The following is a 13,800-nucleotide window of genomic DNA, read 5'->3' on the forward strand; positions in this document are numbered from 1 at the left end:
TGTCTGCTATGTCAAAAACACAGATAAGCTTCTCAAAAATGTAGCATTTTTTTAAAAAATGTTCAGTCACTAAAATGAAAAAAAAATTAAGGAATTAAAAAGCTACTAGAATAAATTTTATGTCCACCAAATTTTTATGTTCAAATAAGGGGCAATGTGATTTAGTGAAAAAATGAGCTGGACGTCAGGAAAAACCTCAATTCAATCAACATTTTTGTATATGTGTGTGTGTATATATATATATATATATATACACACACATACACACATATATGTGTATATATATGTAACATACATATTTATATAACATACTATAAAATATATAACATATACATTACAGTATAATCAGAACATTGTGCTAGGCTGAGGATATTTGTTGCGGCTCGATCATTTCAGTCGTGTCCTACTCTCCATGACCTCATTTTGGGGTTTTCTTGGCAAAGATACTGGAGTGGTTTGCCATTTCCTTCTCCAGCTCATTTTATAGATGAGGGAACTGAGGCAAACAGGGTTAAGTGACTTGCACAGGTTCACACAGCTAGTAAGTGTCTGAGGGCAGATTTGAACTCAGTAAGATGAGTCTTCCTGACTCCAGGCCTGCACTGTGGCGCCACTTAGTTGCCCCAGGCCTGAGGATACAAAGTCATAAACTAAAAACAGTTTGGACGAGAGGCTTACATTCTAGAGGTTACATATCATGTTTAGAGGTAAGTATATATAAGATAATTAGAGGAAAAAGAAAGCATTAGTTTGAGAGTGTTGGGTATACCCTGAAAAGGTTCTGTGCTTTCCTGGACTGAGATGTTGCTTTTGACAGCTGACAGCTGAGTGAGCACCGGCATGTCTCTTAACTTGAACCTAAGTATTCTCATCTGCAAAATGGGCATATTATTGTCTATTCTGCCTCAGAAGGTTGTTGCAAGGACAAAATGAGATGAAGTATTTAAAGCCCTTTTTGAAGCTTAAAGCACTATAAAAATGTCAGTTATTATCATTTAATGTTTTGGTAGGAAATAATTATAGAATATATTTAAAAGGTGAGTCAGTTTTAAAAAGCCAGTTTTACAGAATTAGTAGAAATGTCAAATCTATAGACTTCCACATTATTATTTTGATAAGTAAAAAGGATCCATTGCTAATAAGACTAATAAAAATGGGACATCTAAGTCTTCCATCCTTAAATTCTGCAAATAACCTAATATAGATATACAAATGCTATTCAATAAAACACAACGTAAATTAACTTATCTAACAATGGTATACATAATTACTCCAAAAAAGTATCAATCTTAACCTACAGATTTTTAGCTATCCTATGAACCCTAGCAAAACTACTCCTACTCTGGCTGGATCGAAATATTCTATTTGAAAATGCAATACTTTCTTTGACCAGCTTTATATAATTTGTTTCACTTCTTCCCCACATAATAGGTCCTGTTGTATAAGGGACATCAGCTATCTGTGATTGTGAGCAATTCAAATTCCCTTAACTCCCTGAATCTGTTTTCTTATCTGTAAAATGAGAATAATTGTACTTGAACTACTACCTAGCTTACAGTTGTTAAAATTTTTTTTGGAAAAGTACTATATAAATGTGCTATTATTAGTGACAATAATAATATATTCATGTCAATTCAATGTAAACTAATCTGCTAAGCTTCAAACAGTCAAAAGCAAAAGTCACATTTAATGTGGTAATATTAATCTGGCAATGTTTGTTTAGGGGAAGAAAATTTTCTATATCAGTAAATTAGATAGACCTTTACAGAGAAAAAGTAAGTTTTTAAACTGTGTCTCCATCCTACTACCAAAACTTATCTCATGTAGCGGTTCAGCCTATGATAAGATGCAAAACAATAACCTAAACTGTGCTCTTATTAACTTTATTACACCGTGAAATTCACCTATAATTAAACCATTATCGTTCTGAAACTCAATATTCTAAAGCTATAGTTAAAATTTACCTGGGATTTTAAAAACAAAATGATCAGCTACTACTCGGCAGGTTCTGCCTGTATGGATAAAGATTCTAGCCATAAAGTAGTAATAATCTATAGGAATGGCCCCATGGTAAAAAATAATAAGTGCTGGTCCTTTTTCTGGTATTTTTTCTATCCCATGAACCTCATAACCTGTCAGAAAGAAAAAAAAAAAGCTAATTGAATTTAACAATAACATTTATCAGGATGATTAAAACAACCCCAATTGCTTACCTAAAAGAAGAAAATCATAAATTAAATTGTCAACTTAAAATTCATTAACAAATTCCTTATTTGAGATGTAAAGGGAAAATATTACAAGATCAATTAAGCCTTACACCTCCCCTGTGATTATCTACTATACAAGCGAATCAATTAATAAACATTTATTAAGTGCCTACTATGTGCCAGGCACTTTGTCAAGCAATGGGGATACAAAAAGAGGCAAAAGACATTCCTGTACTCAAAGAGCTTGTAATCTAACTTGTTACATACAAGATAATTTATTTAAAGGCTACACAGCAAGTCCCTACTCATATATTCAGCTGGATCTCTGACCTCCTCAATATGGAAATTCTCTGAAATGATGTAGATCACTACACATTCAAATGCCTGCCTATCCAAAGTGACTCTTCTCCATGTCTTCACCAAAGTTTACTATAAGAAGGAGGCAGGGGGTATTCCCAATATGCTAAAGGCCTTCCTTGATCTTTCCCAACATCAAGAGGATTCCAAAGAGGTACTCAGGATGTCCATCTGTCATCCCTAGTTATTGCCACATGACCAACCTATTTTCTTTTGCTAATATATAGGAATGACATCTTACTTCATCCTTAATGACATCCTTTTACTGCTGTACTTCTTTGGAGCACTTCATTGCTTATGTGTTACAGCCTGCTCACACCCATCATGTACCTTTCTATGTGATACTCATCTTTAGTTCTTTTGAAGCATTGATGTTCAACGTCTTTCTAACATATAGTTACTAACAGGTAAAATGTAATGGACCTACGCTTTCATGGAAAGCTTGGAGTCAGTAAAAGCACTGAAACTTCCTGAAATCAATCTGGTCCACTCTCTTTCAACAAAGGACCCAGTTCATTGTTCACCTGTACTGTCTGTCCCAGATACGCATACTTTTGTGCAAGCTCTATAGAGTATACCCATCCATTTATGCATGTTAAAATCTGCACAATAGAGATTCTTCATCCACTTGGTCTTTTCTGTGTAGATGGAAAGGCCAAACTCTTTTGAGTGATTATAGCCCTCTTCTAGGAGACTCTAATAATGTTTTGGAGCTTGTGACAATCAGCACTATTTCATCTAAAAACAGGAGCATCTGGAGGATCTCACTATCCACTGGGAATTTCCTCCTTGACCTGGACTGTGTTGGACCTCCTCTAACATAGTGGCAAATAAATACCTTTAACAACCATATATTTCCATATTTTATGCTTCCTTTATTATCAGAAGGACACTGAGCAGAGTTATTTCTCTTGTTATAACCTCCAAGGAATCCTGAATGATCTTGATACATGGATGGGAGTTACCTTGCTGTAAAAGAGCTTATAAGATAAGAGCTGTAAAAGAGCTTATAAGATAAGAGTCTTGTTTACTGAATCAAAAGCTACTATTGTAATCCATAAACATAAATAGCAATGGGATCTTATATCATTTGTATCTTACAGTTAAACATGAGACAACAAAGATATGGTTCACTACTGAATACAGTCTGTGAAAGCCTTGTTCTTTATTAACTCCTTCATCAAGAAGGCTCTTGCTTTATACACAGATGATTCTCATAAAGATTTCATATATACTGGTCACCTTTTTTTTTGCATTAACAATGTCCAAGATTTTTTTCCATGCCTTTGTTAATTTTCCCTCTTTCTGACACCTTGCATTTTAGTCCCTTAGTATCCTCACATTTGTCTTGCATCCAGAACTATCTCCTCTAAATAAAGTTGGTCGATTCTGGCTGTTTTTCCTGTCTTTGTTCTCTTCAGTGCCATATGATATCAATGTCCATGTATGGTATTTCATAATCCTTGATGGAGAAAATGCAGAAAATGTAGAACGCAATTAAAACAAATGAACCCTAATTAAGCAAGTATTTTTTAAAAAAGGGAAACGTACAGAATAAATGACATTAACACTGACACAATTTCACCCTGAAGATTAGTCAATGTAAATTAATTGCCAAACTAAAACAGCTCAGAAAGTACCTTAGTCAGCAAATATCTGACTTACTTGCCAAGTCATTGCTAAAGTTAGAAAAAGATCTCTCTTTTGAGTCCCAGAATACAAAATTAAAATATTTTAAGTAGCTCTATCATATAGACATTAACATAATTATTTTATGAGCTTAACAAATATGGTTTTATTATATTTAGAGGTGCTCTTCAGAAATGAGCAAATTTTATTCATTTAAACAAAAAGTCAAAAATTAGGTACAACTATATAAGAAGCTATTTATTTCAATAGTGCTGCAATGCATAATAACACCGTTAGTCTTCAAGGATCTCTAGTAGATTCAAAATATTGTCTGGTTGATTTTCCTAGCCAACATCAGAAGAAAAAAAAGAAGAATTTCCTTTATTCCTTAATGATTTTGCTTGCTGGAATCTCAATGACTTATCACTTGAAGATATTGGAAAATTGATACAAAGTAACATATCCTACCATTTTGCATTCTTGCCCACGGTAGTAGAGGTTTCCTATGAGTTCAGAGACAGAGAAAATGAGAAGACGTAATAGAGAAGAAATTATATCTAAACTATAGTTTCACTCCATCATTCAACTAATCCCATCTCAACTTCCTGGCAAGAGGCTTATACCCACTCTCAAACCCTTGAATTTTTTTCCCTTGTTAGTGTGAAACTATGAGTGTCAGGTAGATAAGAATAGTTACTATTTGTGAATCTCTTCCATCATCAGACATAAACTTTGCCACTAAATCTCTTCTTCAGCTTCCAAAGACAACTTAAGGGGGAAGGTGGACAAAAGAATAGGTGAGGTAGATCATTAAGCTGTTTTCCCTAACAATGTGCTTTTCAGACCTAAAAATGTTTGAAATTTAGAGCTGGAACCTCTGTATATGTGCCATTACATACAAAGAAATACAAGGAGGTATGATTCAATTCAGTAAGCATTCAAAAAGTGCCTACTGTATGCCAGACATTGTGCTAGGTGGTAGGGATAAAAGACAAAAATGGTCTCTGTCCTCAAGAGGTTTATGTTCTATAGTGGCAAACATGTCCTCAGGGTAAACAAACAAAAAATATATGCAAAGTGAATACAAACAATTTAGGGATGGGGTTAACAAGTTAGAGGATCAAGAAAAGTCTCTTGTAAGAGATGGCACATGAACAGACTTGAAAGAAACTATGAACTCTATAGCTCGTGGTAAGGAGGAAGCACTAGACAAAGTCTATACAAAGGTATGTGGGTAGCAATTGCAGAGAGGCATATTCATGTTTGATAAAAGGAAAAACTTCCTAACAAGGCTATTCATGGACTGACTCAACAACAACAATGATAAATAGTTTGCATTTCTGTAGCACTTTGAAGTTTGCTTTATATATTGTCTTTATATATTGTCTCCTTTGATTCTCACTATACTGCTGTAAGGTAGGTGCCTATTATCCCCATTTTACAGAAGAGGAAATTAAACATTAAGTGAGGAGTTCTTTCCAGACGTGGGTTGGACTAGAGGGTACTGAAGTACTTTCTAACCCATAACACTCAGTGAATGTATACAATGTATAACAAGTACTCTGGCTTTGCTCCAGTTTGGCTGGAGCTTGAAGAGTGCGTGAAAGGGTTTAATTCTCTAAGCCTGGAAAGGTAGGCTGGAAACACTGAAAAGAGACTTAAATGTCAAACAGGAGAATCTGAATTTTATGCTAGAGCAAACAGGGAGCCACTGAAGCTATCTTAACAGGGAATTAACTAAGTCAGACCTGTGCTTTAGGAACATCAATTTGGAAGCTATGTGGAAGGACTGAAGGACAGAGATGATCAAGAAGACTTGTTATAAGAGATTACAGTAACAGTAAAGTTAAGAGGTGAGAGCCTAATATGGGAAAATTGCCTGTGAGTGGTGCAAACGGGACAGATTAAAAAAAAGAGATGTTATTAGAGGTGGATTCAATAAGACTTGGCAAGTGATTGGATGAAGGGCCTGACGGACAGTGAAGAGCTGAGGATAACTCCAGGGGTGAGGGTTACAAAGGTTTTAGTGGAGGTTAAAACTAGGGATATAGTTTGGGGAAAGACAATGAGTTGTTTTGGATTCCACAAACATGTATTAAGTGTCTAGTATATCAGACAACTCAGCTATGTCCCAAGGATACAAAGAACCAAAGAAAAAATTATTCATCAGGAAGCCCCTGACATTTCTATACATTGAATTCTCTTCTCTATCGTAGCATAATATGATATTTTTGTGAATTCCTAATCTAGATGTCCAAGATAGGAGAAAGAAGGAAGAGCTGGGTTCTAATTTTTGCTCTTCCCCTGATTATATGACTTTGAACAACTCATTTAATCTTTTTGCTCTTCCATTTTTTAATGTTTAAAACAGAGGACACTAATACCCTTCAGAGAGGTAGTGAAATGAATGGTTTTATCTTCAGAAAAAGGCAATCTGCATTAGTTAATAGCAGCCGTGCTCTCTAATGACCTTATTAGGAAGAGAGATGGGAAATAATGGCTAAAAAAAAATGTAATGCAATCTGAAGTCACCATTTTGAAAAGAAATGTATTAATTAATGTGGATTGTTTTATAATACCTAGTTCTATTGCTACTGCACAACGTTTTTCCCTTCTTCATACATAGTTATCTGTGGGTCATTTTTGTTTCTTCCATTATAGCAGATCTAGAGACTTAATTAATTAATGATTATGAAACAGGTAAAGCTCTCTGAGTTCCCATAAAAGAAAAAAAAAATTATTACTTATATAGACATAACTTTCAACCTGTAAGAAAAAACAAAGCAAAATAAATATCAAAGCTGAAGTACCTTATTCCCCATTACCGACAATGGAGCAATATTAAGGAAGGCTATCAATAAATTAAAACTATTAATTTAATAAACTTAGCTTATCTGTTTTCCTCTTTAGTTGTTACAGAAAAAGCAGATTTTAAAAATGGGCAGTGTTTCCGATTCCGGGAGTCAAGATGGCAGTGTAAGAAGTAAGTCGCTTTCACCCTCCCTCACTGATCTCTGAAAGCCCAGAAAACATCAATCCAGGAAAAACCTTGGGCCAGAAAAAAGACAGGGCATAGCAGTCTTTGTAGTCCAGGAAGCTTAGGGGATTAATGGGAAAGGCCCTTCTCGCCTTTGAGGGAGGTAGAACAGTACAGGACCGGAGGCATCCCAGCAAGCCAGCAGCAAGCCCCACCTCAGCATTCCAGCGGGAGATCTTGAGACCCAGATTGTGAAGCAGGCAAGTGCCAACACCACGACCAACCCCACCTTGGCGGAGTCAAGATGGCAGAGCTCTCCCCCAAACTCCTCCAAATACCTATAAAAAATGGCTCTAAACAAATTCTAAAGCAGCAGAACCCACAAAAAGACAGAGTGAAACAAATTTCTAGCCCAAGACAACCTGGATGGTTGATCAGAAAGGCATATCGTGCCAAGCTGGGAGAAGAATGCAGTTTGGCGTGGGCACACAGGCCTCAGCAAACCTGGAGCAGGCCTCAGAGGACTGAATCACAGGCAGCTATGATGGTTTCCAGACTTCTCAACCCAATAATGCTAAAGACAACTTAGAAGGTCAGTAGGAAAAGTCTGTTTCTAAGGTGAGAGAGAGAAGCGCGAGGTCCCAGCCCCATTCCCCAAGCTCAACTTGGAGCGGCGGCTACCTCCTGAGCATCCAGCCCATAGACTGAGGGGGAATCAAGGGGTGATCAGAGGGAGATTGCAGGAATCTCTTTGCTGGTGCAGGATTCTCTTGCTTTGCCCCTGCTTGGATCTGGGTCACAGTTCTGGGTGGCAGTCCTGGGGCAAGGAGGAGTTCTGATGTGGTGGAGCTTGTAGTGGCAGTGGAGAGGAAGTCCTCCTCACAGTTCCAAGACAGAAAAGAGTGCTTGTGATCACTCACTGACCAGAGAACAGGCGAGCAAAGGTATAAACCCCTCGCCCTTGATCACAGAACCTTGGAAGAACTGAAAATTTACAGGTCCCTAGAGGTATCTCTGAAAACAGTTGCACAAAACCCCTTAAGCTTGGGACAGTACATTCTTCACACTGGAAACACACTCCTACCTTAACAAAGAGTTTAAAACTCAAGTAATTGGCTGGGATCATGAGCAAGCAGTGCAAAAAGAGTCAGACTATATTATCTTACTTTGGTGACAAAGAAGATCAAAACATACAACCAGAAGAAGACAACAAAGCCAAAGCTCCTACATCCAAAGCCTCCAAGAAAAATATGAATTGGTCCCAGGCCATGGAAGAGCCCAAAAAGGATTTTGAAAAGAAAGTAAGAGAACTAGGGGAAAAACTGAGAGTGATGCTTAAGGAGACTTGCCAAAAAAAAAAAAATACTGAAGAAAATAACACCCTAAAAAATAGCCTAACCCAAATGGCAAAAGAGGTCCAAAAAGCAAATGAGGAGAAGAATGCCCTAAAAAGCAAAATTGGCCAAATGGAAAAGGAAGTCCAAAAGCTTACTGAAGAAAATACCTCCTTAAAAATTAGAATGGAGCAATTGGAAGCTAGGGACAATTTGAGAAATCAAGGCACTGTAAAACTAATCCAAAAGAATGAAAAAATAGAAGAGAATGTGAAATATCTCATTGGAAAAACAACTGACCTGGAAAACAGATCCAGGAGAGAGACCTTAAAAATTATTGGACTATCTGAAAGCCAACATCAAAAAAAGAGCCTAGACAGCATCTTTCAAGAAATTATCAAGGAAAACTGCCCTGATATTTCAGAACCAGAGGGCAAAACAGAAATTGAAAGAATCCACCAATCACCTCCTGAAAGACATCCCCAAAGGAAAACTCCTAGGAATATTGAAGCCAAATTCCAGAGTTTCCAGGTCAAGGAGAAAATATCGCAGGCAGCCAGAATGAAACAATTCAAGTATTGTGGAAACACAGTCAGGATAACACAAGATTTAGCAGCTTCTACATTAAGGGACCAGAGGGCATGAAGTATGATATTTCGGAGGGCAAAGGAGATGGGATTACAACCAAGCATTACCTACCCAGCAAAACTGAGTATAATCCTTCAGGGTAAAAAATGATCATTCAATGAAACAGAGGACTTTCAAGCATTCCTGAGGAAAAGACCAGAGCTGAATATAAAATTTGACTTTCAAATACAAGGCTCAAGCGAAACATGGAAGAGGTAAACAGGAAAGAGAAATCATAAGAGACTTATTAAGGCTGAACTGTTTACATTCCTGTGTGGAAAGATGATATTTGTAACTCATGAGTCCTTTGTCAGTATTAGGGTAGTGGGAGGGAAAAAAACTTTTATGTATATATAGATAGACAGAGAGATAGATAGATAGAGAGCACAGGGTGAGTTGAAGATGAAGGGGCGATATCTGGAAAATAAAATTAAGGATGACAGAGGATTATACTGGGAGAAGGAAAAAGGGAGAAGTAGAATGAGGTAAATTATCTCACATGAAACAGATAAGAAAAGGCTTTTACAGTAGAAGGGAAATAGGGGAAGGTGAAAGGGAATGAGTGAATCTTACTCTCAAAGGATTTGGCTTAAGGAGGGAATAACATACACAATGGGGTATGGAAATCTATCTTACCCTACAGGAAAATAAGGGGGGAAGGGGACAAGAGAGCAGGGGGTTGATAGAGGGGAGGGCATATTGGGGGAGGGGATAATCAGAAGCAAACACTTCTGAGGAGGTACAGGGTCAAAAGAGAGAATAGAATAAATGGGGGGTAGGACAGGATGAAGGGAAATATACTTAGTTTTTTACAACATGACTACTATGGAAGTGTTTTGCACGACTACACATCTATAATCTGTATCGAGATGCTTGCCTTTTCAATGAGGGTGGGTGGGAAGGGAGGAAAGGAGAAAATTTGTAACCCAAAGTTCTAAAAACACGTTAAAAATTTTTTTTAAAAATTTTAAAAAAAAGAGAACTCTTTAAAAAGTATAATGGGCCAAATGATAAAGGAGGTACAAAATTTAATAGAAGAAAACAACTCATTAAGAATTAGAATGGGGCAAGTGGAAGCTAATGACTCTATGAGAGAGCAAGAATCAGTCAAAAAGAAACAAAAAAATGAAAAAATAGAAGAAAACGTAAAATACCTCATTGGTAAAACTGACCTGGAAAACAGATCCAGTAGAGACAATTTAAAAATTATTGGTCTACCTGAAAATCATGATGAAAAAAAGAGTCTGGACAACATCCTTCAAGTAATCATCAAAGAAAACTGCCCTGAGGTCCTAGAACCAGGCAGTAAATTAGTCATCAAATGAATCCACCAATCACCTCCTAAAAGAGATCTCAATTTGAAAACGCCAAAGAATACTGGAGCCAAATTTCAAAATTACCAGATCAAAGAGAAAATACTACAAGCAGCCAGAAAGAAACAATTTAAATATCATGGAACCACTGTCAGGATTACTGCAGGACCTTGCAGTGTCTACATTAAAAGATCAGAGGGCGTGGAATATGATATTACGTAAGGCAAAGGAGTTTGGATTACAACCAAGGATCAACTACCCAGTGAAACTGAGCATAATCTTTCAGGGGAGGAGATGGAAATTCAACAAACTAGGGGACTTCCAAACCTTCCTGATGAAAAGACCAGAGCTCAACCGAAAATCTGACCTTTAAATACAAGACTTAAGAGAGGCATAAAAAGGTAAAAGAGAAAGAAAAAACAATAACAACAACAACATATTATTATTAATACAAGCAAACTGTTCACATCCCTACAAGGGAAGATAACACTTGTAACTCTTGAGAACTGTAATGTTATTATGACATTTAAAAGGCGGTAAACTTAGACAAAGGATGTGGGTATAAGTTGACTTTGATGTGATGGTAAAAAAATCTAATTAAGTGGTGAAAAGGGATGTACTGTGAGAAGAGGGAAGGAGGAGGCAGACAAGGATAAATTACATCACATAAAAAAGCACAAAAACCAAATACAGTAGAGGGAAGGGAGGGAGGGAGATGAGCACTGTTTGAACCTTACTCTCATTAGATTTGGTTCAAAGAGGGAATAACAATCAGTTAAGTATAGAAATCTAATCTACTCTACCAAGAAGTAGGAGGGGAAAGGGAAGAGAAAAAGGAGGGGATGAATAGAAGGGAGGGAAGAAGTAGAAAGGGTAAAGGGGAAGAAAAGAGAGGAGGGTAATAGAAGGGAGGGCAGACTGAAGGAGGTGCTGGTCGAGAGCAAAACTCTATTGAGGAGGAAAAGGCAGAAAGGAGACAAAAAAGAATAACTGGTAAGAGAGGGGGGAGAGAATATGATGGAGAGGAAGACACAGATAGTAATCATAACTGTGAATGGGAATGGGATGAACTCTTCCATAAAATGGAAACAGATAGCAGAGTGGATTAAGAACCATAATCCTCTGCAATGTTTGATACTTACTTTGTTAGACTTAGCTCTTCTCAACAATGCAAGGATCTAAGACACCTCCAAAAGTCTCACGATGGAAAATGCTATCCACCTCCAGAGAAAGAACTATGGAGTTTCAATGCAGATTGAAGCACACTATTCACTCTTTTTTTTCTTCTGTTTTGTTTTGTTTTTCTTTCTTGTGGTTCCTCCTATTGGTTCTAATTCTTCTTTACAATATGACTAATGCGAAAATATGTTTAATAGGAATATATATGGAAAGCCTATATCAGATTGCAAGTCATCTTGGGGAGGGAGGCAGGAAGGGAAGGGGAGAAAATTTAAAACTCAAAAGCTTATGAAAGTGAATGTTGAAAACTAAAATAAATTAATTAATTTTTAAAAAGAATCATAATCCTACAATATGTTGTTTACAAGAAATACATTTGAAGCAGAGGGATATACACAGAGTAAAGGTAAAAGGCTGGAGCAGAACATATTATGCTTCAGCTGAAGTAAAAAAAAGCAGGGGTAGTAATCTTGATCTCAGACAAAGCAAAAGCAAAAACTTATCTAATTAAAAGAGATAAGGAAGGAAACTCCATCCTGGTAAAAAGTACTACAAATAATGAAGTAATATCATTACTAAATATATATGCACCAAGTGGAATAGCATCCAAATACTTAAAGGAAATTCAGGGAGATACAGGAAGAAACAGACAGCAAAACTATAATAGTGGGGGACCTCAACCTTCTCCTCTCAAAACTACATAAATCTAATCACAAAATAAACAAGAAAGAAGTTAAGGAGATCAATAGAATCTTAGAAAAGTTAAATACGATTGACCTCTGTAGAAAACGGAATGAGGACAGACAGACATATACCCTTTACTCAGTGGTACACGGCACCTACACAAAAATTCTCTAAGAAGCCTCAAACTACAGTGTGCTGAGGGGCAGCATCTCTGAGTCTGAAGCGACCTCAGACCTCAGAGGTCATCTAGTCCAACACACACCTCCAACCCATTCTAAAACATTCATAACAAGTGGGACTTTGTCTGAAGATCCTTAATGAGGGGGAACTATTACCTCCTGAGGTAAACAATTCTACTTCAAATCTCAATCTGCCTTTCCACAACATCTATAAAATACTACTTTTGCCATCTAAGACCAAGACTAACAAGTCTAAATATTCCTCCATCTGAAACTTCCTCAATATTTAACAATGGCCATCACATCCTCACTATGTCTTCCCTACTGAGGGCTAAAACATCCCCAGTTTCTTCAATTGATTTTCATATGGTATGAATGAGGCCTTTCACCACTATCCTAAGCCCCTTCTGTTTATGAATGAATGAATGAAAAAGAATTTATTAAGTGCTAACTATGTGCCAAGCACTGTGCTAAGCCCTGGGGATACAAACACAAAATCAAGACAGTCCAGGCCTCTGGGGCAGCTAGTGGCATTGTGGATTGAGCAATCCAGCTTCAGATACTTATTAACTGTGTGACTCTGTGCAAGTCATTTAACCTCCATTTGCCTCAGTCTCCTCATCTGTAAAAATGGGGATAACAATAAAACAAACAAGAAACAAAAAACATACTGCACAATGCTTAGCATATAGCAAACACTACAGAATTATTATCTTCCCTACAGGAACTTGCATTCTAATAGGGAAAGACAATACTATAAAGGGGATAGAGTTGTAAAGGGGAGGGAGTAGGGCTGAGAGTTTATGCCCCACAGCATTGTTTGTTCTTCTCAAAGTCCTTCCTAAAATGTGGTTCCCATAATTAAATGCTATTCCTGTTGTGGTCTGACCAGAGCAGAATATAATGTGGCTATTCACCTCCAAATCTTGAATCTTTTGTCTCTCAGTGCAGTGGGAGAATACATTGACTTCTTCTGGCCACATGTTAACTCCTTTTGAGCCTGTAAATCACAAAACTCTAAGATCTTTTTCAGTCAGTCAACCATTTGTTAAGTGTTTACTATGTGCCAAGCACTGTGCTGAGCACCGGATCCCTATACAAAGAAAGACAGTCTTCAAGGAGCTTACATTCAAATGGGAAAGATAAAACATAAATGGGAAGCAGAAGAGTGTGGGGAGCTAGGGAGGAGGAAGGAGGTATCCCACAGCAGGAGCAGGGAGCCCAAATCAGTAAAACAAGGAAGTGTCTGGTCTAGGCTTTTCCCCAGAAGGAAGGTTGCAGGAGGAATTCACAGATAGGAAAAAGGGCCTAAAG

At 37.2% G+C, this 13,800-nt stretch overlaps 1 protein-coding gene across 5 annotated transcripts in view; it reads right to left on the reverse strand.

Annotated features, from left to right (window-relative positions):
• Positions 1-13,800, reverse strand: part of LOC114054304 (transmembrane protein 68) — a 38,841-nt gene that overhangs the window by 13,404 nt on the left and 11,637 nt on the right. For 3 of the 5 annotated variants that reach the window (XM_027877514.1, XM_027877512.1, XM_027877513.1), the window contains one exon: positions 1,965-2,132. The exons of 1 other annotated variant lie outside the window; for it this stretch is intronic. In XM_027877514.1, coding sequence (XP_027733315.1) covers positions 1,965-2,132 — 168 coding nt within the window. Of the gene's footprint in view, positions 1-1,964; positions 2,133-3,905; positions 4,027-13,800 lie in introns of all 5 variants that reach the window. One more of the 5 variants, XM_027877517.1, reaches the window with a different exon arrangement.

Source organism: Vombatus ursinus, unplaced genomic scaffold (genome assembly GCF_900497805.2).
Source record: "Vombatus ursinus unplaced genomic scaffold, bare-nosed wombat genome assembly UNPS02014812.1, whole genome shotgun sequence".
Taxonomy (NCBI): Eukaryota; Metazoa; Chordata; class Mammalia; order Diprotodontia; family Vombatidae; genus Vombatus; species Vombatus ursinus.